At 51.5% G+C, this 25052-nt stretch overlaps 1 protein-coding gene across 1 annotated transcript in view; it reads right to left on the reverse strand.

Moving 5' to 3' along the window:
- Positions 1-5155: 5155 nt before the first annotated feature.
- The window catches only part of COL4A2 (collagen type IV alpha 2 chain), a 189061-nt gene continuing 169164 nt past the window's right edge, over positions 5156-25052 (reverse strand). Inside the window, exons 35-48 of the mRNA XM_081084483.1 lie at positions 23212-23275; positions 22955-23029; positions 20828-20935; positions 19951-20058; positions 18664-18735; positions 17634-17759; positions 14305-14421; positions 13645-13806; positions 13420-13518; positions 12699-12845; positions 12449-12565; positions 10907-11098; positions 8654-8940; positions 5156-6272 (exon numbers count right to left, since the gene is read on the reverse strand). Coding sequence (XP_080940609.1) covers positions 6015-6272; positions 8654-8940; positions 10907-11098; positions 12449-12565; positions 12699-12845; positions 13420-13518; positions 13645-13806; positions 14305-14421; positions 17634-17759; positions 18664-18735; positions 19951-20058; positions 20828-20935; positions 22955-23029; positions 23212-23275 — 1932 coding nt within the window. The 3' untranslated portion in view covers positions 5156-6014. The remainder of the gene's footprint in view (positions 6273-8653; positions 8941-10906; positions 11099-12448; positions 12566-12698; positions 12846-13419; positions 13519-13644; positions 13807-14304; positions 14422-17633; positions 17760-18663; positions 18736-19950; positions 20059-20827; positions 20936-22954; positions 23030-23211; positions 23276-25052) is intronic.

The following is a 25052-nucleotide window of genomic DNA, read 5'->3' on the forward strand; positions in this document are numbered from 1 at the left end:
AATCAGAAACCCCATTCTGCTGGTTGGTGGGTGCACTGTTGTGTTATTAGAAGATGCTAAGGCGGGGAAGCTGTGAGACAATAGGTTTCATTTTCTTAGAAACGTTATTGAGAACATGTAGGCCAGATGTGGGGACCTCTGGTTGGGAAAGAGATATCTCAGCCGGCTCAGGCTGTTGTAACAAGATACAGACGGGGTGGACCAAACAGCAGACGTTTATTTCTCACAGCATCAAGGTGCCAGCCCGTTCTGTTCCAGGGGAAGGCTCTCTTCCAGGCGCGGCCTCCTTCTCGACGTGTCCTCACTGGCGGAGAGAGCAAGCTCTGGTCTCTCTTTCTTATAAGGGCACTACTGCTATCATAGGGCCCTACCCTCATGGCCTCCCAAAGGCCCCACCTCCAAACACCATCACACTGGGGGCTAGGGCTTCAGCATATGGATTCTGGGGGAACACAAACATCAGCCCATAACAGAAAGCAAGGTGAGCCTGGCCGACGTGGCTCAGTGATTGAGCATTGACCTATGAACCAGGAGGTCACGGTTCGATCCCCAGTCAGGGCACAAGCCTGGGTTGCAGGCTCAATCCCCAGTAAGGGGAGTGCAGGAGGCAGCTGATCAATGATTCTCTCTCATCATGATGTTCCTATCTCTCCCTTTCCCTCCCTCTCTGAAATCAATAAAAATGTATATTAAAAAAAGAAAGAAAGGAAAATGAGGCAGAAAGCTAGTGAGAACACAATCTTTTGTGAGTGGGTTCCTTTGGTGGGGCGGGGGGTGGGAGGGGTGTTCGGGAAATTTCTGAGTGCCCAGGATCTCTGCCTCTGGGCTCCTTCCAGCTGCCTCCTCTGTCCTGTGCACACCTTGTCCAGGTGAGTGTGCCTGCCCGGAAGATGGAAGGCGGGCACAGCCTCAGCGTGTGACTGGGGCTCCTCAGTTAAGGTGTCCAGTCACTACTGCTCATGATCTCAAGGCCTCAAATTTCAGTTTCACAACGGTAGCCTGTTGAAAATGAGAATGGATCCATTTGGCTGATGACTTTTCATTGATTTGGTTTAATATGCCATTGCATGGGCAGAAGTTGTATTAATTTTCTGTCAAGTGCATCTTTTTGGTGACACAGCTGGGAAACGTACTACCCAGGGAGACCCAGGAGCTTGTCTTTGAATGCTGTGGAGGGAAAAAAGCATCCTATGAAATTATTTCATGCTTGAAGGCAGGGCTGGCTGCATGTATTCTCAAGGCCCTTGCCCATCTGATTCCCTTGCCCATCTGCTCTGAGCACCCCCGGCTAGTGTCCGGGAACGGGAGATTGCCCGGGGATGCAACATTCCCCATTCACCTGTTATTATTTTCCTAAAAAGAGGCTTCACTCTGGGCTCTCTCTCATTAGGGGGTTTGGTCCTCAGATCCAAGTCTGCTCACAGGGTTCTGGTCATGACCTCATGTGGGTCTAGTTCCCTATCAGGGAACCAGTTCTGAGGAAGCTTCAGGCTGGTCAGCCTCGTGAGTCAGCGGGTGGAGAGGGAGGGGATTTCTTTGCTGGACGTGGGTTTGCTGGTGTCCTCAAACATTCCTTCCACCCCTTTGTACAAACGCAGCTGCCCTGGGGCTGGGAGGCCACAGGTTAGTCTGCTGTGCTGCAGCTTTTCACCTAGGGTGCTGACATGTCCTCAGACAGATAAAAACCTTCTCAACAGTATCCCCTGGTTGGATGTCTCCTGGTGCCCTTGAGGCTTTTTGCTTGGCGGAGCGTCAGGGAAGTTTTGGGTTGGGTATGTTGTAATCTGGATGCTGTAAGTCATGGTTTCCCCTTTTCCCAGGCTGCTACACTGGTTACTCAAAAGCACAGCTTTGTCACCCTGGCTGGATGGACTCTGGTTAGAGGCCGGCCTTCAGACTGAAGGGTCACAGGTTTGATTCCTGGTCAAGGGCACGTACCTCATTCAGGTTCCCCAGCATGCAGGAGCCAACCAGATGATGTGTCTCTTGCTGTGATCTCTATCTCTGTCTCTGTCTCTGTCTCTGTCTCTATCTCTATATCTCTCTCTGTCTCTCTCCCCCCCCGCCCCCCCCTCCCTTCCATGCTCTCTGGAAATCAATGGAAAAAATATCCTCAGGTAGGATTAAAAAAAAACAAAAAGTGCATCTTAGTCCTTTCTGAATCTGACATCCCGGCTTGAACAGAGCTGCCTTCTGTGCCAGAAAAATCCTTTCGCACAAATGTCTGGCAGCCACGCACCTCCAGCATACAGTTTCCCTATAACAGAGGAAGCCCGGTGCTCGAAGCCAGTGACATGGATCAGAGAGATGGTGTTTGTCCTCCAGAGAGAAGGGGAAGTGGAAGTGACTTCTGCCTCTTCCATGCTCCGCTGACCCTGATTCTGTAGAGTGCCGAGTGTGGGATGCCAACCACAGTTTGACCTTTAAACAGAGCAGGGGCTGGGGTGCTGAGCCCCACACAGTCAAAGACCTGCATATAATTTTTGACTCCCTCTAACTTAACCACTAATGGCCTTCTGTTGACCAGAAGTCGTACCAATAGCATAAGGAGCCAATGAACACACATTTTTTATGTTAAATGTATTATATACTCTACCCTTACAATAAAGTAGAGAAAAGAAAGTGTTATGAAGAAAGTCATAAGGAAGAGAAAAGACGTTTACAGAACTGTACAATTTATTGAAAAGAACCCGTGTATAAGTGGACCTGCGCAGTTCAAGCCTGTATCATTCAAGGGCCAGCTGTAATTAATTTGAGGAAGGCAAGGCCTTGGAACCCAGCAGCCTGTGTCTGAGAACCCCTCCAGGTGTTTGGAATGTTTTGGAGGCAAATCTGTGGCTGAGGGAGTTGCGGGTGGCACTTTTTAAATGTAATTTGGCCCAGTGGCCCTCATGCCTCCCTGGCCCTCCTACCTGCCCGTCCATGAGCACTTTCTCTCTGTGGCCTGAAGTGGTCTCTGATCCTCCCATCTCAAAGCTGGACCCCTTGGACCTGCACTGTCGGAAGCGGGTGGAGCTGTGGGGCCTGCAGTGTGTCTGTTCTGAAAGCTTCTGGGCTGAGGATGCCCCTTTGTAGTAACTTCTGAGCAGGTGACCACCTAGTCTGCAAGCATGGGTGTTGTTCCCTGCCCTTCCTTCTCTTGGATTGGCCTTGAACTCACAGGCACCTCCCCCAGGAGGAGGGTCTGGAAGGCATGGGGTTTGAAGGTGTGAGGCCAGAAGCCCAGAGCAAGGAAAGGTGTGTCTAAGGCCAGAGCCCCCCAGTGGCTGGAAAGGATGCATACCCAGGTCTCACCCAAGTCCACATCCTTCCAGGTTAAGGCAGCTGGGAACCTGACTCTGGGCTTCAAATGCTCCATTCCATTGGCTGCTGTGCTTGTGTTTTGCCAAGGTTGTTCTTGGGGGTTCAGGTCTCTAATCGGCAGATACCCACTGCCCAAGACAAGAGGAGCCATCCTGCATTGTATCTCTTCATCCAGTTGCTTCCCTTGGAGAAAGTCATGCAGGCCTGGAAGCCATCTCCTAGGGCTAGTCTGACAGGCCCAGGGCTGCTGGCTTCTCCGTGAGGTGAACAAGGCAGGTCCTGCACCCCTTTCCCCCCGTTCAGGACTGGTCGGCCTGGGGAGGGCCACCGTCACCTCCAGGATGCACAGTGTGTGTGTCTCCAGGGGCAATTCCCAGCATGCTCCTTGGCCTCGCCCTCTGGTGGCCTCATTCACCCCTTCGCTCCCCTGTGTGGCCGAGAAGCTGGACCCTGACCCCATACGATGAAACGGCCTCTTTGGAAATGGTTGCAGTTTTACAGCCAGTTTATGCCATTGCATGACCCACAGCTTCCGAGCCTGCTTCCACCCCAGCTGCCCTTTGTTCTCGAACTTGGCCGTGGACGGGAGGCAGGGCTCTGTGAGTCTGCCCTGCATTCTGCAAGTTCCCCTAAGAGTCAGCCTGAAGGTGGGGAGGGTGTCAGGAGCTACTGGGCGTATGTCTCGCTAGGGAGGATGCTGGTGCCTGCCCTTTGTGGCTCAGCACCTAACTCTGAAGTGTGAACCACAGAGGCATCAAATCTAAACCAAGTGTGTCAGGACAGTGACAAACTTGGTGTCTGCTCCTTTGATTGTGGGGATTGGAGTCTGAATAAACAACTGCCTCCAGAAGCTTTGTGGAGAGGCGCTGTGCTGGACATCTTTCCAGTCCTGGCCTCAGCCTCTTAACCCATCTCGCTACTACAGCTGTTGCTACGGAAACCAGCTGTGTACAGGTGTAGCTAGCTACCTTGCATCAGCTTTACTACCTCCATGTGGGATGCTGCCGGAGCCCACTCAGGCATGTAAGTGCTGACAGTCTTAGGCAACCCTGACCACTGAGGGCAAGAACTGGAGATTGCAAATGTCCCTCTCCTATGCCTGGGTGGGACAATCTGAGGCTTCTTCTGTGGCCTTCCTTAGCAGGTCCCTAGCAGGATAAAACCCTAAATTGCTAAGGGCAGTGGCCCCCTTCGTAAGGTGCCCTCCTTCCTGGGGTCACTCTGCCCAGGGTCCACTCCATTCCCTAGAACCATGTCCCCGAGGAACCCTCCTCTGCAGAGTCCTTGTCTCGGTCAGCTCTGAGGAAATGCAAGCCAAAGGGCTGCTGACCCCTTTCAAATAACGTTATCAGGTGGAATACTTATTTCGTTAGGTAGGAATTATTCTCCGAAACAGTTTACTATGAGATTGACTTTTAAAGGGTAAAATTAAATGCTGTGAGTAGGGTTCCCAAGGGTCAGCTGGGTCCCAGGAAAACACCCAAAGGCAGAAATGGGTCTTGGAGACTATTTCTTGGAAATACTGAGATTTGACTTGGGATGTCATATTGAAATGAAGGGAATGGCTTCGGAAATCCCTAATTCCTCCTGTGATGGTTAGGGTGCTTTCTGCAAACATGAAGCATTATAAACACAAAGACCGGTCCCTGAGAACGGAATGACAATACCACAGACTTGGGTTCAAGTCTAACAAAACTCAAGGACATAGCTCCGGGGCCCTGTGTGGCTCAGCACCTAAGTCAGCACAGACCGCCTGCAACACAGACCACCTGCAACAGATGCAGTGTCTCCGGGTCACAGCAAATTCTGGGCTCTATAGATAGACTTGAGAAAATTAAGGCAGCCAACAACTGGGGGTATAAAAATGCTCAAAACCAACTTTTATTTTACGTTCATGATAGAGGACACTGTACAGAAAAATGGAGGGTCAATCTCCAGGGCGGCCAGGGGGCAGTAGAAACATCACTTCTGACTGTTCAGAGTTTGCCGTCAAGTAGCCTGGCTGACAACAGACAGTTAGAAGGTCTTTGTTTCTATGTGAGTTTTGCCAAACCCAGTGACCTGTAAGGCTGTGGTGGAAAGAATGACAGCTGGTGTGTGACTATCAGTGTCTTCTTGGCCTCGAGGGGGTTAGGATAATTCACACCAACAGATTTGGGAGAAGATCATGCTGTCATTGAGTCATTGCATTGGCTTAGTGGGCAGGGTCGGGTCTGTCCCCAGGAGACCCTCATGTGGGAACAGTGGCAATGAATTCAGGAGCCCTTGGGCTGTATGGCTTTCACCCCATTAAATGAGTTAAATGAGTGGGCTGTCTGTGGAGTTTGAAAGTGTGGTGACTACAGAGGTACATGTTAAGAAGTTAGTTACACCTAGCGCATTAATAGTCTAGTGCGGCCTGACAGGGAGTGCTGGGCTGTTAATAGTTTTCCATTTCGGAGGGTCGCAGTGTCGGAGGAGGGCTTCACTCTGCAGAGTGGAGACCGTGGCTAGCACCTATGAATGGATGACAAGTGGCTATTTGATAGAAGTACTGGTGCTGGATTCCTTTGGTGACCTTTGTTTGTTTTTACAGAAAAAACTGAAATCAACTTTTGGGTGAGCACCTGAGGTAATAAATTAAGAATAAGCACCAACGTGGCCCCAGCTGAATGTCAACCTGCAGAGAAGTGCGTCCGGGTGGGGCGGCGCCTGCGAGCCCGGCGCGTCCATCACAGGTTCTTCATGCACACCTGGCAGCGGCTGATGTGCGTCCGGATGAGCCCCGCCTTGAGCGTGTCGGCGGAGGGCGAGCCTTGGAAGCTCTGCTCGGGGATGGTGGTGAGCCAGAAGCTGTACTTGTTGGCGAAGTAGTGGCAGGTCCCACGGCCTCCGTTGCACTCGATGAAAGGCGTGGCACGGAAGTCCTCCAGACAGCTGCCTGGCGACACCAGGGACTGGCCACCGCCTTCATCGCCTGCAGCTGTGTGCTGCGGGGAAGGAGAGAAGGGGGCTGTGAGCACTCACCTGGGACAGACCGGGGCAGACTGTAAGTGATGCACCTCCCCCTAACTGAACAACCACCGTGAGCATCTGTCTGTGTCAACACAGACCACCTGCAACATGCCCTTCACTGCTAGGGGCTTGGCTAAGTAAATCGGGGTAGACATGTAGGAAGCAGAGCTGGGTGGCAGGCATGCTGCAGGGTAGGGTTCGTGCACATAAATGGACAGTCCCGATGTGTTATTAAGTGACAATGAGAACCAAAGCAAAAGCAGTGACCGACTGGTGTGGCTCCTGGTCAGGGCACATGCTTGGGTGCGGGCTCAATCTCCAGTAGGGAGCGTGCAGGAGGCAGCTGACTAAGAATTCTTTCTCATCCTTGACGTTTCTATCCCTCCCTCCCTCTCCCTTCCGCTCTAATATATATATATGGCAAAAGCAGTAGATATAGTTGACTACATTTGGGTGCAAAAATATCATCTCCCCGATCACCCACTCAAAGAATGAAGCATTTGCCTGAGTGAAGGGATACCAAAATGTTGACTTTTGTTTTAAAGAAAAAATAAAATCAAGATGTGGATCAGCTTCTGAGGTTAAGTTAAAAATAAGCATCTCTCCCCAAAGCGACCCCTCCCGCCCCTCTTCTGTTACCCTTTATGAGGAGGGAGGGAGTCTATATGAGTGTTTCTCATTTGTTTTCTTCTTAGAAGATCTCTACTTGCTGATTTTTCAACAACAAACAGGTACTACTCATGTAATTAAATTTTGTTCTAATCAGAGGGTTGTTGGTTAAGCAATTAGTCCCTGGAGGTGACCCAGCAGCTGCCGGCTGGGAGACGAGGCCAAGTGTCAGAGGGTATTTTCTTTGCCACTTTCAAATTCTGCTTCCTTTTTGCTTCACAAACATTTTTAGCTCCTATGAAGGTGCATGCTGGGCCCCTGGATCGCAAAGCTGATCTATGACAGACTGCCGTTGGCTTGGCAGGGTAAGCTTTGAATGGTGAATGGATTGTCAGAACCTTTTCAGTTAGAACAGGAATATCTCAGCCTCAGTTTGCAGGGAATAAAAGAGGTGCCTGTATTTGGGCAGGCACCAGCAAAACACCAAAACCTTTGAAAAGTTTTCTGCTCACAAAATGCAGACGTCTTTCCAGCCTGAGCTACCACGCTCTTGTTTATTGTAAACAGGCTGGGAGAAGCCGGCATATCTTCACGAGGCGTCTCAGGCCCCACTTTGGTCTGAGAGAGCTGAGGCCAGGCCCTGGAAAGGGGTCCCCAGGGGAGAGCCCGGGGGCAGTCAAGATGGGCTCTGGGGGAAGCCACAGGCTGGAAGCCTCAGAGCTGGGACCAGCAGGGCGAAGTAAGGGTTCTGAGTTTCTGTGCATCCATTTATATATTGTGTTATTAATTTTATTTATGAAATATTTAACACGTCACCATGGCTGGAGTGATGATGGGGTTATGACATTCACAATCAATATAAATTAAGCAGAAGGCCCACTGCCCCCACTGGACTTTCCTTTCCCCCTACAATGGTGGGGTAGGTAGGGAAATTGTAAGGGACACTCCCTGGTGCAGTCACTTCCCTTAAAACTAAAAACATAAGCTGGCCCGAGTTCTCTATTTATACCCCAAGGTGATCTGACAGTGGGATTCCAGGCTTTTCCTCATCAGCAGACACATATCTGTTTTAAACTGACTTGTTAATGAATGTATCTTGAGAGCACTTTAGGTTCTAGATCAGCCGTGGGCAAATTACGGCCCGCGGGCCGGATCCTGCCCGTTTGAAATGAATAAAACTAAAAAAAAAAAAAAGACCGTACCCTTTTATGTAATGATGTTTACTTTGAATTTATATTAGTTCACACAAACACTCCATCCATGCTTTTGTTCCGGCCCTCCAGTCCAGTTTAAGAACCCATTGTGGCCCTCGAGTCAAAAAGTTTGCCCACCCCTGTTCTAGATAGATTGTACATGAGATACTTAGGATTCTGGATAAAATTCTTCCTTATGTTTAGCTGCAGGATAAGCCAGAAGAGCTTTACCTTTTGTGTTCTGCTTAGGAAGATGGATAATGAGCCAAATGTGTCCTAATGACAAAGGCTTGGTGGCAAATGAATGGGTCCCCTCTGGGTGGGGGTAGCCCAGGCCTCGCCCGTGGCTCAGGCAACAAAGCGCAGGTAAATGTGCAGGCTGTATCCCGGCTCTCCCTCCTCCCCCGGGCCAGGTGCCCCTGTGCCGTGAATAACTGCCTGAGTATTTTGGGCAGCTGTTCTTGCTGCTTCCCCAGCCAGGGTGTGGTTGGGGAGAGGAACTCGGTTGCTACCTGGTTCTACGTTCTGAGAGAGCGCCAGCAAGCACCACATACCATGAGGAAGGAGTATCCGATCCACAGGCTCCGCCACCCGGCCGGGCAGTGGGGGATGGAGACGTCCTGACTGTGGACGGCGATGGCGACGGCCGGGGCCTCGCACACCGAGCAGCGGCTGATGTAGGGCTTGATTTCATCCTCGGCCACGGGCATCATCGGCAGCGGGGCGGTGGTGGACAGCCAGTAGGACTTGTCATTGCGGCTGGCGTAGTAGCAGACGTCCCCAGGGTTGCAGTACAGGAAGGGCATGGTGCTGAACCGAGCCAGGCAGGAGCCCGCCAGCCCTGCAAAAGGAGGTCCCAGCTGAGTGCAGCTGGATGATGCTCCTCCAGGCGTGCCCGGGCTCCCCCACATGAGGGACCTGCCCCAGGGGCCATTTGGAGGGGCTCAGCTGTGCACTGGGGGACCGAGCCAATTCCCATTTTGGGGGAACAGGTTACACTGGCATGTTAGTCCTGCGCTGCTAGATGTTCTCTCACACACCTCTGCACTAAGCGGGGTCAGCGGGGAGTGGCATCTTTACAAATAGCACCCCAGGTGAGGCCCATGTTTGGGGGTCTTAAAGCACCAGCCCGGAGAAACCCCCAGTGGCATCCGAGATGAGGGCCCAGCTCATCACACCCCACGGCACCCTCCTTGAAGGACGCTGGCCACTTCCACCTGCAAATAACTATTGTTTCCTTCCAGGAGCCGGTCCATGCTTGCTGTTTCAAGGGACCTGGCATATATGGCATACTGTTCTTAATATGTTTGCTCACCTTCTTGGCACTATGTGTTTTAACCAAGGTCTCTGAGAAAGGTTGTTTCCCCAGGTAGGGATTTTTCCCCTGAAGTTAGGGAGGGAATAAAACCTCTTAACTAAGTGCCAGGTGGGAAATTAATCACTTTAACTACGAACAATCATGCTTAAGCTACATAATCTTTACTCCCTGGAATGGAGATAAGAAACGCCCTAACCTTTGAAACAGAGATTGATAGGATTGGAATCAACTCGTATAAATACAGATGTAAGAAGACAGACAGAGAGAGAGACAGAAATTGGCACAGAACCTACACAGAACGTTCACTAGAGACAGAAGAACTTCGCTGGAGAGAACATGGCAAAAGATCCTGGACAGAAACTGGCCTCAGAACCTAGAGACAGAACCTAGCGAGAGAACATGGCAAAAGATCCTGGACTGAACCTGACTACAGAAATTGGCAAGAGAACCTGACTAGAACCTGGTGACTGAACCCGGCTGGAGAACCTGGACAGAACCTGGCTGGAGAACCTAGCGAGGGAACATGGCTACAGAACCTGGCTGGAGAACCTGGAGAACCTAGCAAGAGAACATGGACACAGAACCTGGCTGGAGATCCTAACCAGAACTTGGCTGGAGATCCTGGCTAGAGATCCTGGCTAGGCTGCTGATCAACTGAACGTAGTCTCCGTGTCATTCCTTCTTCGCCGACTCCGTCTACACCTTTGGGGACCCCTGGACCTGCTGGGGTTGGACCCCGGCAGTTTCCGGTAAAAAATCAACTCTCCTCAGGCCAGAGGGGACTACTTAGTCCAGCAGGTTCCCTTTCCCACCGGCTGTGCACACGCTCAGGGCCACGCGTGTGCTCCATCTTCAGCAGCTGCCGAGTGCCCAGGCTGCCTCCTTGGCCCTGGTCCCCATCTCCCTTTCAGGCCCTTTCCCTTTGCCCCACCTAAATAAACTTATTCCGGAAGGAGATCACATGCACAGGAATGTGCACACACCGTCGGGGTTCAGCAGGACAGGTTTTCCCACCCGTGGTCCCCACCACAGATGCCACAGAGACACCCTCCCCCTGGACCCCAGCGTTTAATGTCCGTGTGCTTTCAAGCCATTTAAATTCCTTCTGGCAACCAGGTTTACTTGAATAAATCCGAGCACACCCTCCCACATCCATTTTCCTGGGGTTTCTATGTGATCCCCAGGCCCTCATGAGCCCAGCCCGACTGTTTACAGAACTTGGGGCAAAAAGTAAGGAGGTGAAGCAGCTGGTGGCTTCCGGGCAGAGAGGAGCCAGTACAAGGCTGGGACTCATGGGAGCCCATGGGAGGCTCCTTGGAGTTAAAGGCAGGTCTCTGTGGTCCTCACCTGAGGGCACCAAAGGCCATTTTAACCCTTTCTGGAACCCCAGGAGAAGCTCATCTGTAGAGGATTCATGAGCCTCACTGTGGCCATTCAGTTTTGACCACCTGCAGCTGGCTGGCCTTGGGGACTGGCGGGTGGTACCTACCCAGGTCCTGGTTGTGGGCTTTCTCCTGGCCTTCAAAGTACAGCAGGCTGTATCCACTCCACAGCTTGTTCATGCCCACTGGGCACATGGGCTCCTGGTCTGTCTGGCTGTGCTTCACCAGGAGGTAGCCGATGCCGACGCTGCGGCCGGGCATGCCGGGCAGGCCAGGGGTCCCAGGGCGACCTGGCTCCCCTAGGGTCCGAAAGGAAAGAGCCGCCTTTCAGCTGCCATGTAGACCTCAGCCCACAGCCCGTGGCTGACAGCACGTGGTAACATCTACAGCTGTCGCTTGGCTTTCTCTGGAGGCCCAGGTGCCCGTGGCTCTGCCCTTGTAGACCAGTGTCTCCTGGGGAGGACCTGACCTACATTCAGTGCTCAGTAAGCATGCAATGATGACAGTGAGGGCACTGAACAAGGGCACAGACTCGGCGGTCTCATGCGCTTTGCCCTTGCACTAGTGCTGAGCAAGAACTAGAACACCTGGAAGGGGCCCCAGATGTATCAAAGTCCAGCCTCCCTACAATGGTGGAGTCTACACAAACCTTAGTGCGCAGGCCCAACCAATGGGCTCCTCTACCCCCAGCGGCAGGCCTCCCTTTCCTGGATGCTTGGGGAGAGGCAGCTCAGTGCACACTTGGGCCATCCTGGGGCTAGAAATACCCACTCAGGAGGCTGGATTCTCCTGTCAGAGGACAGAATGTCTACTCTGCCTTCAACAGGACAACCCTTCAAGTGTTTGACATTAGCGGTCCTGATCGTGCTCCCATGATCTCTCCCCTGCAAGGGCATTTTCACTCTCGCCACTTTCCCTTTCTCATTAGGACATCCCCTCTGCCCTGTGCTGTCTCGGTCTCCTCGCCTGGATGGCTCCTATCTGTCCATGTGCGTCTCCAGATATGCATCCCCCATGTTACACAATCCGGCCGAGTCCATCCGGAGGGTAGCAGATTGCTGCTTCCTGAAATGTGGGAGCTGATAATGCAGCCTCATACTGTGATGAGCACAGGTGGATGACATCTCAACATTTTTTTTTTTTTTTGTACGACTAGCTATTATTTCTGGCCTATCCCATCCTGCACATGTACAAATAATTTTAAGAAATTAGTAATACAAGACTCCCGTTGATGTAATTGGTTTCTTTCATCTCATTGTCTCAGGCCTTCAGATCTTTACAAATCTTATCTCTCAGATATGTCAGGTGCTTCCTTCTCAGAGGCACCCGCACAGGCCTCAGAGGAAGGAAAGAAGTCAGCCTGTCCTGGAGGTTCTGAGCCAGGTGCTCTGCTGGGCCCAGGTGCTCTGCTGGGTGCAGATACTCTGCTGGGTACAGGTGTTAGGGCGTGCACCCAGGACCAAGGCTGCAGCGAGGGTCCTGGGAGCTGAGCTGGGGTTTCAGAGCAGAAGGGGTGCAGCCTCTTCTCTCTGCGTGTCTCTCTCAGCACTCCTTTACTCCCTCCTTGCACACCACAGTCCATCTGTCAGACCACAGCGGGCCTGGATGAAGCCCCTACCCGCTGCCCCCTTTCATCGTCCATCACTCACCTTCCTGGCCCAGCGGGCCCTGGTGCCCCATGGGCCCCAGGTCTCCTCGGAATCCGGGGTTGGCAGACACACCGCCTCTTCCCTGGGGCCCTGCCTTCCCTGGAGCCCCGCGGAAGCCTGCAGAGTCACCGAAACAGGTGTGAGGGCCACGAAAGAGAGGCACTGAGGCTTAACAAATGCTTTTCAGTGAGAAAACAAAGCAAGTAAGACAAGGAGCCTTTCCCTGGTGGCCCTACAGCAGCGCCCCTACCTGGTTCTCCTGGGGGACCCTGGGGTCCCATCTCTCCCTGCATCCCCGGGGGGCCTCTTCTTCCCTGCGGACCCACTGGTCCCGGCTGGATAGTCATCTGCGGGGGGAATCCTGCAATCCCTGGGGATCCCATAGGACCGGGGGTGCCTGGAAAGGAAAAAGGAAGGCCAGTTGACACAGGGGACCACTTGCTTTCTTGCTCTGATTTCTATCCCATTGTTTACTTGTTGAAACCAACCTTGGAGCTTTCTAGAGCACTCTTACTTCCTAGAGACGAAGATGGGCAGTAATAACTCATCTAGAAGGCCGCTCAGTGCCTCCCCTTCCAAGAATTTCTTTCTTTCTTTTGTTTTGTTTGTTAATCCTCACCAAGGATATTTTTTCCATTGATTTTTAGAGAGAGTCAAGGGAGGAAGGAAAGAGGGGAGAGAGAGTGAGAGAGAATCGAACTTGCAATTCAGGTATGTGCCCTTGACCGGGAATCAAACCTGTGACCCTTCAGTGCTTGGCCCAACACTCTAACCAGCAAGCCACACCAGCCGGGTCCCAAGAATTACTTATTCACCCGCGTGAGTGCCTGCAGACCCTATCTTGCTTTCCTCTTTGCACTTGACAAAGACTGACTTTAGAGCCCCCATGCCCCGAGGGGCAGGAATTGTTCTGGAGGCCACTCCGGGCAGCAGCCATCTGAGAGGGCGCAGACATGCCGACAGCCACTTACCTGGGAGTCCTCGTTCTCCTTTGGGTCCCTTGGGGCCTCGGTCGCCCACACTTCCGGTGATTCCTATGTTGCCCATGAATCCTGGCTCACCTCTGGGCCCTTCAAGACAAGGAGGACATTCAGGACACCTGCCTGGGCGGGGTGGGGGTGGGGCGGGGGCGCCAGCACCTCTGCCCCCTGCTGCCAGCCTCCCTGAGGACAGGACCCCTTCGTGGGGGCAGTTACCTTTTTCTCCTGGGACACCGAACACGCCAGGCCGGCCCTGGGGCCCGGGGTCCCCACCCCATCCTTTGGTCCCTGGGTTTCCTGGAGCCCCAGGGCTCCCCTCCTCGCCTTTGCTTCCGGGAAAAGCAGCAGGCCCCGGTGGCCCCGGGGGGCCTGGATAACCTGTCGACATGAGTCACAAGAAAGGGGGGTTTAAGCAGGAGGAAGGCACCGTCATGGCCATGGGGAGCGGGACTCACAGTGGGGGGGAGGGGGATGGGGGAGGGGGGATGGTGGTGGTGGTGGTGGTGGGGGAGCACCCAGGAGGCCAGATGGAAAGCCGTCTGTGTAGGGGACGGTCTTCAGCAAGTTTGCAACAGTGGGCACCTTTGTTCTTTTGATTGTGGTGAACACAAGCGGCACACACGTATCGTTCTAGCCATGTTTCATGGCATCAAGTACCTTCATGTTATACAACCATCACCACCATCTCCCGCAGAACTTTCTCGTCATCCTAAACGGAAACTCTGTCCCCACAACACACTAACTCCCCTCCCCCCTCCCCAGCCCCGGCGACGCCCATTCTCCTTTCTCTCTGCGAGCTAGACCCTCACACGAGTGGAAGCCCAGAGCTGGGCCTTGTGTGTGGGCCCCAAAGTGCGAAGGGAGAGCCCTGCTTACCTTTCAGGCCAAATATCCCCGCGGCCCCTTGGTCACCAGGCGACCCAGAGATGTTGGAAGGGGGTGTGAACCCTGGAAACCCTTGTTGTCCTGGGTTCCCAACTGGGCCTCGTTCCCCTGAGGAGGGAAACAGGAGGGGTTGCTGTTAGTTTCGGCACCGACGTCTTCATGTGCTGTCTCCCCGCCCGCTATCACCTGTCCAGGAGCACAGCTGCCCAGGAGAGGCGGTTACGGAAGGGAACGCTGAGCACAGTTCTTGGGGTGGATAGAGGGAGGCAGTGGCCTTGGGGCCCCCACTTCCACCAGTCCCGTCTGCTGCTGAGAGGGTCCCTTGGACCCACCTCTGCTTGGATCTCATTCTCCCAGGAGGCTACTTGCTCAGAGACTGCCTCACCGTGCCGCCCCCCTTCCCCACCGTGGCCCGCCCTGGTGGCATCACCTGAGCGGTGAGGTCTGCTGGCTCCGCCAGCACTTGTGATGGGACAGAAGTTTCCAGTATTGGCAAGAGGAGGCCTCTGGACCACCTTGACATTTTCAGTTCTCCCTGTGGCTACTTCAGTGTCTTGGGTCCCACTATGGACAGAGCCCATCCTCATTGCTCACAGATTCTGTACTTGCATTTGGCCTGTGCATTAAGGTTTATGGTGACTCTAAATCAATCCTCGCGGCACTCCTGGACAAGCAGGAGAGGCAGGAAATTTCACTCCCTGCTGAGGTCCTCATGCAACTCAGTGTAAACAAGGATCCTTTTATGTCTATTTAGTGTCACGATTTTTGCATGTTTGTGCTTCTTGTTGGTGATTTCACTGTTTACACTGGTCCCCAAGCACAGTGCCAAAGTGCTGTCTGGTGTTCCTAAGCTCAGGTGCCTCATGTGGAAAACGTGTTAGGCCCTGGCCAGGTGGCTCAGTTGGTTGGAGCATTGTCCCGTGCACTGAAAGGTTGTGGGTTTGATCCCTGGTGGGGGTGTGTGTGAGGGGCAAGCAATCAATGTTTCTCTCCCACATCCATCTGTCTGTCTGTCTCTCTGTCTCTTTCCCCCCTCTCCCTTCCTCTCTCTAAAAAAAAATAAAAAATTCAATAAAAACATATCTTTCCGGTGAGGATAAAATATATATATATATATATATATATATATATATATATATATATATATATTCAAAACAAATAAACAGAAAGGAAACATATGTTAGATGAGCTTCCTTCAGGCATGAGTTATAGGGCTGATGGCATGAGGTCAATGTTAATCAACAATTTATATTGAATAAGGTGCCTTTCACCAGAAAGATACATAAAACAAAGTTATGATTTGATCAGTGGATGAATATGTGAATGGGGCTTGCAGGAACCAAACCCTGCACTCCCACCAGAAGCAATGGTTCGGTATTCCTTAATCCAGTGTTTGCAGCAATTTTATAGAGCACAACTCCTGCAAGTAGCAAGAATCGACTGCATTTAGGTCAAAGGCTGGAGCCCTTCGGCACCAAAAGAGGACAGACCCTGGAGGGCAATCCTCACCTAAGGATTGTCTGTGGGCATCGTAATCCTCCCTGTGCTTTCGCCAGCACAACATTTTATGGGTGCTCTTCTGTGCCAGGTGGGCATGGCTGCTGCCCAGGCAGTGGCAAGACAAATGGCCAGCAGGGACAGGGGCTAGTTTCTCCCCCAATTGTTCTATGAGTATTTGTTTTGCCTTAAGGTCTGGGGACTCAGGTTAGTACTAGAACGCTACAAAAAATCAGAACGTCACAGTATCCAGGTCCATCATCTCTACGTAGAGGGAAGAGTGAGCTGGGACCACACAGTGATGATCTGTGAGACAGTGGCCTCTTGGGTCCCCCACGTGGCTTCATGACTCATCCGATTCATCAGCAACATGGAGAGACTTTCACATTGGGAGGGTCTGGCGCCAAGCACAGGGGACAGGATACCGTTTCTGCAAATCCCGGGTGGTACAAAGCGCGTGCCAGGAGAAGCGTTTAGAGAGGTGTTGTCTCACTTGGTCTCACTAGTTACAGGCAATAAGCAAGCGCGTTTACTTGATCAAGGGGATTCATTAGCCGCCATCTGGAGTTTGATATAAATTGACACCAACTGAGCTGCTTCTAACTATTGTCACAAAAGGAACGGAAAGCGATGGTGAGTGGCAGTGACTAATGGCAAAACGCTTGGGTGAGAAGCTCCACATTGGCCAGATTCCCAAGAAAACATACTGAACTTCACTAACTACAGTGACTAGGCCTCTCTTACTGGGGACAGGGTATGAGCACGAGTTAGTTTGCTGCAATCAGGGTCAAAATAACTCTGTTTTCTCTGTGGCCCCCACGAATGTTCCTCAGTATTGAAATAAAAGCCCTGCCTAATGCAAGATCGCCGAAAGGCCATTTCGTAAAACTCATAGGCAAATCCTGATCCCAAGTCCGAACATCAGCTGCAGAAATAATTGAGGCTGCAAATTGGAGCTTTGGAAACTCCTGCAGATTGACATTATTTCCCGATACTTAGAGAAGAGTGCGGGTCCTGACCAGCCATGGGTGAATGTCACCCCTGAAAGTCACCATTTCCTCTCCCCAGCGGCCCAGTGGGCAGAGTGAAGGGTCTGCTCCAGCCTCCAGGACCACTCAGAAGCCACCTGTCACTGGGCTACCGTGACTTTCATGCAGGACGAGGACTTCGTGAGGGGACAACAGCTTTAGAAAAGAGTCACTATGCTTCAGGGCTGTTTGGGAGCCTGAGATGTGTTCAAGTTCCCCTGGACAGAGTGCAGGGAGCTACACAATACATGCAAAGAGTTCTGAGAAACTGATGCTGCCCAGGTGAACACGTAATAGGACCCTTCCAGGTAATTTCGGGATATCCTTGAGCATGAGTAACTTCTTCAACAGAGGTCCAACTGAGTTACCCTACAGTTTCACACTATTAACCTTGAACCAATATTGAGCCAGGCATTTAGCCGACATATACGCACAGGAATGAAAGCAAGCTAGTTCCTGCTCTTGTGTCCTCTCTCTCTGGTCAGCTGCAGAGCCTGAACAGCATGCTGTGTAAGTCGGATGTTAATACATGCCGTGTGATACAGGTCACGATACTGCGATGCTGTGTGAGTGCGGGCTACGGCCAGGACTGTGTGCACCGTGTGGAACTGAGGTCCCTCACTTCCTCCCAGGCTGGGTCTCATCTCCATCCTCAAGGGACTTTTTTCTAACCCCATTCAGAGGGCAGATGGGTGACCTGACAAGCATGACCTCACATCTCTCCCAGTCTGGCCACCCAACAGCATATCGGGTTCTGGCTACGCAGATGGTAATGTTGGAAGTGTCTGGCCTCACCTGGAATGCCTTGCTCCCCCTTTTGTCCCGGGGCTCCGCTAGGACCCGGCAGGGTGTTGGCCTCTCCTGGCTCACCCCTGTCCCCAGCAGGACCTGGGAAACCAGGGTCTCCGTGGATGTCTGCACCTGTAGAGGGTTAAACAGTGGGACGTCAGCATCTTCAACCACGCCACGTTAATCTTCACAAGTAAAGGAACAGTAGTGCCCTTCTGTGAGGCTCACACGTGGGAAACCGGAAGTCAGCGGCATCAATCTCAGTTTGTTACGTGGCCGCAGTGTCCCACAACCTGAGGCTGGCACATCATTGCTCTGAACTGAACTGTCTCCCCAGCATGCATTTGTTGAGGGCCTCATTTCCAATGTGATGGTTTTTGGAGGTGGGGCCTCTGGGAGATGATTCAGTGTAGATGAGGTCAAGAGGATGGGTCCCAGGATGGGATGTGTTCTTATTAGAGACCCCAGAGAGTGTGTTCCCTCTCCCCACCAGGTAGGGAGAAGTTGGCCATGTACAAGCCAGGAAGAGGACCCTCACCAGGACTCGACTGTACCCATGCTCAGATCTCAGACCTCCAGTCCTCAGAACTGTGAAGAATAACTGTCTGTCATTTGAGCCCCCCAGTCTGTGGTGTTTTGTTATAGCAGCTCAAGCTGACTAAGACAGCAGGATCCGTTTCAAAACACAAGGAGAGCCCCACCACAGGCGGGGCCCCAGCTGCCTTCCCTGTGCCAGTGAAATGAAAGATTACAGATGCTGCTGAAAAAGCACACCATTTGTTTCTCTCTCCCTCTAAAAGCCCGATGGTCCTGTTCAACACAATGCCTGACTTAAGGGGATGGATTCTTAGGGATCCCATCTCAGTGTCTTTAGAACCACAGGGACCCGAAGTCCACAGGGCCTCAGGGATGATCAAATAGTCCTCACAGAGCAGTCCTGCTCTCTGAACTCCCCCCACCACACCGGGGATCGTAGATGGCCCTCCCAGCCCTCCCCTTGCCCCTGTCCCCGAGTAGTTGCAAGGGCCTTGGGTACCTGGGGATCCGGGAAAGCCTTTGGTGCCTGGCAAGCCGTCTAATCCCCCGATGCCTCGGCTGCCCGCTGAACCTGTGTGGGTTTCACTCATGGTTATTTCATGCATGGGAGAGCAAAGAAAGAAACCCTTAAAATAATTCAACATGTTTTCATTTGCTATAATACGGTCACCCATCCAATTTATTCAAAAGCCCCACAAACAGGAAGCAGTTCAGCATACAATCTGACATGTGCTTTTATGTCACCTGAGAGAACCATTTAACGTAAAGATTGATTTCCTAAAATCCTTACAGACTCGTTAGAGCCGGGAGGGAACTGGGAAGTGGTGCATTCCGTTCCTCTCCTTGGAGCTGGAGTCATTAGACATATTTGGTTTGTGAAAATTGCCTGGAACCAGTAGCCTGGCATTACTTCCAATCCCTCTGGATTCTCGAGGACAAACATTCCTAAAGTAGGATGCAGGAGCCTGGCCAGCGCGGCTCAGTGGTTGATCATCAACTTATGAACCAGGAGGTCAGGGTTCAATTCTTGGTCAGGGCACATGCCTGGGTTGCAGGCTCCACCCCCATTAGGGGGCGTGCAGGAGGCAGCCAAGCAATGATTCTCATCATCGATGTTTCTATCTTTCTCTCCCTCTCCCTTCCTCTCTGAAATCAATAAAAACATATTTAAAGTAGGACACAGGTGGCAATTCTTCCTGTGGTGTGGTCAGTGAGTGTGGAGGTGGGTGGGTCACCTGGAATTCTGAGCAACAGAGCCGCTGGGGGCCTGTCCCTGACCAAGGCCTGCCCAGCATGGCGGGCTTGTCCCTGGAGCAGTGGCCTGTCCAGGTCAGGCTGCATAACTCTCTAAAATCCCGCCACGGGGTCCACTGGTCCTGATCAGTGGGAGGCTGGGAAGCCTGTGGAGGAACAGCGTGGTGTCTGTGCGTCCGCGCCCCCCACTCCCGCCCCCCAGTTCCCTCTGGACTGCCCGTGAGCTGACTGGGGAGTGGGCCTTGAGGCTTCCGGGCAGTTTCCATTCATCATTCTGGGGAACAAAGCACTTCTCTGCGCACTGGCATATCTGTCTTTTTTACCAATGGGCTTGGACAACTGCAAATCCTGTTCCCGATGTGTTTTGTGTGGACAGTAAACCACACACACACACACCTGCCTTTTATCTCACATGGTCTTGGAGAAAACAGCGTGGAGGGAGGCTAGCCTGGCTAACGGTGCCTCTCTTCCACTGGCGCATCTGTTCTTGAACCATTGTGCGCTTGTATCTGTGAAGGGAGGGATTGCTTACCTGGTAAGCCCGGAACACCTGGCCAGCCATAATCTCCTTTGGTGCCGGGCACTCCGGCCCGGCCAGGGTCTCCTTGTGGTCCCTGCTGGCCTGTCAGTCCTGGGAAGCCTGGGGGAGAGGGACACATCCATAAGTCAGACACAGGAACCCTGAGGACCCTGGGAGAGCATTACCTGCCCAGCCTCAGGGCCTGCCTGCAGGGGACACCAGGGTGTGCTTGGGAAAGGACCAGCTTCCCTTCAAGCAGGGAATGGATGTAGCTTGGACCCTACACTGAAGTTCAGCGGGGTTAGCTCAGCCTTGCCAAAGAGAGAACAGCTTGTGTTTTCTTATTCTCATCCTATCTTCCAAACAGAAGTTTGGAGAGAACCCACAAAACCAGCCCTGGAGGATTAGCCTGTCAGAATCACGGGTCCTGGGCAGAAGCAAACAAAGCAAAAGCAGTAATAAGCCAAGAAGCACAAAACTAGTTCACTGTTTGCTTCTGGTCATTAACTTGGGATCCCGAAAGGAATTTCTGCATATTCAAATTCATGGACGAGATCCCGGAACAAGAACCTAGGCTGTGTTTATGGAGAGACAGACACTGGGCCACACCCCCCCTCCACTGCTCCCCTGGGCGTCCCCCACAGCCAGGTTGGTTGTTTCTGCGTATTTGACCCAAGGTGAACGGGCAACACGTAAGAGCAAGCTTCCTCGGGTGAAGTGCGATCCTAGCAGACAACTCCTTCCTTGGTGAGGTTGGCTGCCTTTGTTCTGGGGTTTTGGAGATTGGGGGGCTCAGCCATACTCTGCCTCACGGGCCACTGAACCGTCAAGCCATGCCCAGGGGAGTGCGTGCGCTGGAGGAAGGCTGCGTGACTACAGGAGACTTTACCTGCTTGCCCGATAACTCCGGGAGAGCCATGGGCTCCTGCTGTGCCTGTTATCCCGGGGAAGCCGATGTCACCTGCTGTTCCTTTCTCTCCAAAGAATCCCTTTAGACCTGTAACCACAGATTTGCTGCTTGGAACAAACCATCGACATGGCATCGAACTGGGGCTTCATGCTTGAAGGGTTCAAGGGGATGCAAGTTAAAGGATGCTGCCATCCCACACTTTGCACTTCTGTTGTGAATGGGGGTATCTAACATGTTCCTTTATCAACAGACTTTTTACCTAGTTCTTCCCTCTGAGCCTGTGATCAGCAGCCTCCAAGCCGGCACCCAGGGGTCCTCACGCTCTGGTGTTGACACCCTCCTGTAGTTCCCTCTCACACTGAATGGGCTGAATTGTGTCACCACCGGGATACTGTGGACATCACGGTGTGTCACTTCAAGCTTAGGACATAGTATTCTTCCTTGCTTTCACTTTGTCACTTTGCTTGCTGGGGAGGAAGCCAGCTGCCTTTGTCACTTTGCTTGCTGGGGAGGAAGCCAGCTGCCATGTTGTGAGGACACTCAAGCAGCTCTGAGGCCCTCGTGTTGAGGAACGGAGGCCTCCCACCAAGAGCCGTGTGAGAGCACCATTGTGGAGGAGGATTCTCCAGCCCCAATCCAGCCTTCGGATGATGTAGCCCTGCCGATGTCAGACTGGAATCTCATGGGAGACTGTGGGTCAGAACCACCTTGTTCCCGAATTCCTGACTCTCAGAAAATGTATGAGATAATACTTGCTTGTTGATGTTCCAAGTCACTGCATTTTGGGTACCTTGTTAAGTAAGCATCAATAGATAACTAATCAGAGCCCTTATCAGAGTGGCTTTTAATGTGTGATGTGCAATGGAAACCTGGGGGATTTGTTAAACATGCAGATGTTTGAGTTTCTCCCAAAGGTGACTTGGCAGGTCTGGGGGAAGGCCTAGAATCTGCATTTTAACAAGCAGCTCAGGTCATTTGGAGGTGGTCTTGGACAGACATAAAGAAGTGCTACCTTCATGCTAGTGACAATGTTCTGTCAAATGCTGTGGTGATTTCTGGGACGCTGGGATTTTGAAAACTTCAGACCAACGTGAATTCCACACAATCACTTTTGTCTAGTGTCTTCTTAAATCTATGAGGCTATGGCTTAGATAAAATACTGTTGTTGTGGTGGTCTTAAAGAAAAACCACCTAAGAAGTTCTGCTTATTTTCTATTGATTCTTTTACTATTTTGAAAATCTGCTCAAACCCCTATGTGTACCCTGTTCATCTTCTTTCATGCACCTTGGCCATCATCTCCACCCAAACTGAGGGAGTCTAATGTAGCTTGTTGCTTCATCCTCTGAGAGACCAAGTCTGGTCCCAGGCTCTCCAGTGCCTGTCACATGTGGGAGCTGCTCTGACCCAGGACTCCACACCCACTCCCTCTGTCACATATCCTCCCATTGGCCAATCACATGAACAGACTCCCCCTCAACCAGATTATCCCTAGAAAGACTTGGGGGCTCCAGGCAGCTTAAGCAGTGTGAGGTCCCCCAAGATAAAATTTCCAGAAGAAGACATCATTCTACCAAAAGTCCCTTGGGGTCTGATTATATGCAAGAGTTCTGATTTTGACGTCAGGAATGCTCAGAGAGATGTGACCTCACATGAGGCCCCCAGTGCACACAGGGCCAGGGGCTACCCCTTCTTGTCTTACTCAAGAGATGGGCACGACTCCCACTAACCCTTCACTGTTTACAAGAAGCTCCAGTCACCCTATCATCTGCTCACGCCCTATAATGTGCCCTGGGAGCCAGGCTCTGCTTCTTCATGAGTCTCATTTTATGGACCATATAAAATGTTGATTTATGAGTGTTGATTCTGGCTACTTTCCCTTTCAGTGAGAGCCAGAGAGAGGTTCTTTGACTTTGTCTTCAGCTTTAATTTAATGAAGAATTCAGAGTCTCCCTTGCACACTGGGCTGGAAGACCTCAAACCATTCCCTCCAGCATGATCTATAATGCTTACCAAATAGTGATAGATTTGGCAAGCCAGCTCATTTGTGACAGCACAAACGGTCAGGGCTGTTGCTGAGAGGAAGAGATGGAGAATGACTTAGGTACCTGGTGTTCCAATGGCACCCTGTTCCCCCTTCAGGCCCGGGCTTCCTGGTAAATTTATAGTGTCTCCAACATCACCTGTTAGGTGCAAAAAAGATGGTTGGGAACAGGTGGTTAGTTTGGTAACTTCTGTCGTGCTACGTCCTTAATAAGAACAATGCTTCACAATAACTAATGGCACCTGCAGATCTGACATCACCGCAGCTCCCCAGAGTGCTCTGGGTGTGGATGCTCCCTTTCCCCGCCCAAGCGACACTCACCAAAATCACCCGTGCGGCCGCTCTCGCCATAAAGACCTGTTGTCCCTGGAGCACCCTTGTCACCCTAGAGTCAAACATAAAATGATCTTAAAAGGCTGTTCATGAAATAAGTTTGTAATTTTGAAGGTTAGTGTACCCAACGATTTGGTATGCCAAAAACAATACCCAAAGTTTGGGATGCCATCATTTTATAGAAAACTCCTAAGTTTTTTAAGAAGGTGGTTTGCTTGCCCCTTCTTATTAAATGTAGTAAAATGAAACAGGGTTGACAGCTTTATTGAAATTAGTAACATCACTGGTGCAGATCATGGTCATGATGGTGGTGAGAATAACCATGCTGATTGCAACCTCACCCTATGAGCCTGATTTTTTTTTTTTAAAATCCTCACTGGAGGATGTGCTTTTATTGATTTTTTTAAGGGAGAGAGAAACATCCATTGGTTGCCTGCCTCCTGTACACGCCCAACAGGGGATCACTGGCCTGAAACCTTGGTATGTACCCTGACTGGGAATCGAACCCACAAACTTGGTGCACAGGATGATACCCCAACCACTGAAGCCACCTGGCTAGGGCATCAAGGGCCTTTTAAGCCTCACAACAACCCTATGAAGCAGATGCTATTGACAGGTGAGGAAATTGAGACATAGATAGGTTAAGATTATGCTCAAGGTCACTCAGCTACTAAGGGGCAGAATTGGGATACTGATTTGGGCTGCCTGATTCTCAAACTTGCTCTCTATTACATGGCTGTGCACATCCATCTATGGAGAGAGTGAGATTTCTTTTAAGCAATGTTTGTTGTTGATACTGAGATTGGGATGATGTCTGAATTACTCTGTGACTCCAAAGAAAACATGGTTTTCTTCCCTGAAGTGCCTCTACCTCATGGGGAGGGTGGGTGCTCTGGTCTACCTTACTCCCTCTGGTTTCTATTTTCACATCAACCTGTGACTTCAGAACTGCCTTTTCCTAGCATGGCTTAACTTGCGCCTCTAAATTATTAATGAAGCCCCATTCTGTGGGAGGAGAGGAGGATGTGCCAGAGGTAAACCCTTGCTGAGACAACGCTCTAGTTTTCTTTCTTGCAGCTTGCTTTATGAAAACATGACTTACATACAGCACCATACACTCATCTTAGATGTTCAATGACTTTTGACTCATATGATACCCAGATAAACACAGAGAACATTCAGCACTCTAGAAAGTTCCTTGGTGCCCTTTCCTACTCAACCATCCTGCCTCTCTTCTGATCTGCCTCTATCAAGTAGTCTTGTCATAAAAATGGAATTGTATCGTATGTTTCTGGTTTATTTCGTTCAACATAAAAAATGAGACTTATTTAAGTGTTTTTGCACTTATCAATCATTCTCATTTTACTCCTGTGCACTAGTCCACTGTCTGAAGGTACCATGTTTATTTATTCTGTTTCCTGTTGATGTTTCCCAGGTCTTGACCACCATGGATAAAGCTGCTGGGAACATGGAAACTGACCTGACTAGCTGCACACAAGACTAGACTAAGATCCTATGATTCAGCAATGGGTTTTTGGTCCTGATGTCACATGTATGCTCGAGTTTAGAGCTCGAATCTCTAGAAAGTCAATTTTGTCCTCTAGGTTCCCATGAAGAAATCCAGACACCGTGTTTCATCCAATAGGAACTCATGAAAGGGCAGCGGGGCCTGGGCGGCACCGTCATGGTGTAGAATGAGCACGGCATTTCCTTACACTGACGCAGGGGCCCAAACAGCCCTGGACCCGTCCGTGCCTTGGCCACTCATACGCCGTAAATGCTGCCCACGGCACTCTGGCCAACAAGCAAGGGGGAGAGGAGTTGACAAG

The sequence above is a fragment of the Myotis nattereri genome (assembly GCF_964212035.1).
Source record: "Myotis nattereri genome assembly, chromosome: 2".
Classification (NCBI taxonomy): domain Eukaryota; kingdom Metazoa; phylum Chordata; class Mammalia; order Chiroptera; family Vespertilionidae; genus Myotis; species Myotis nattereri.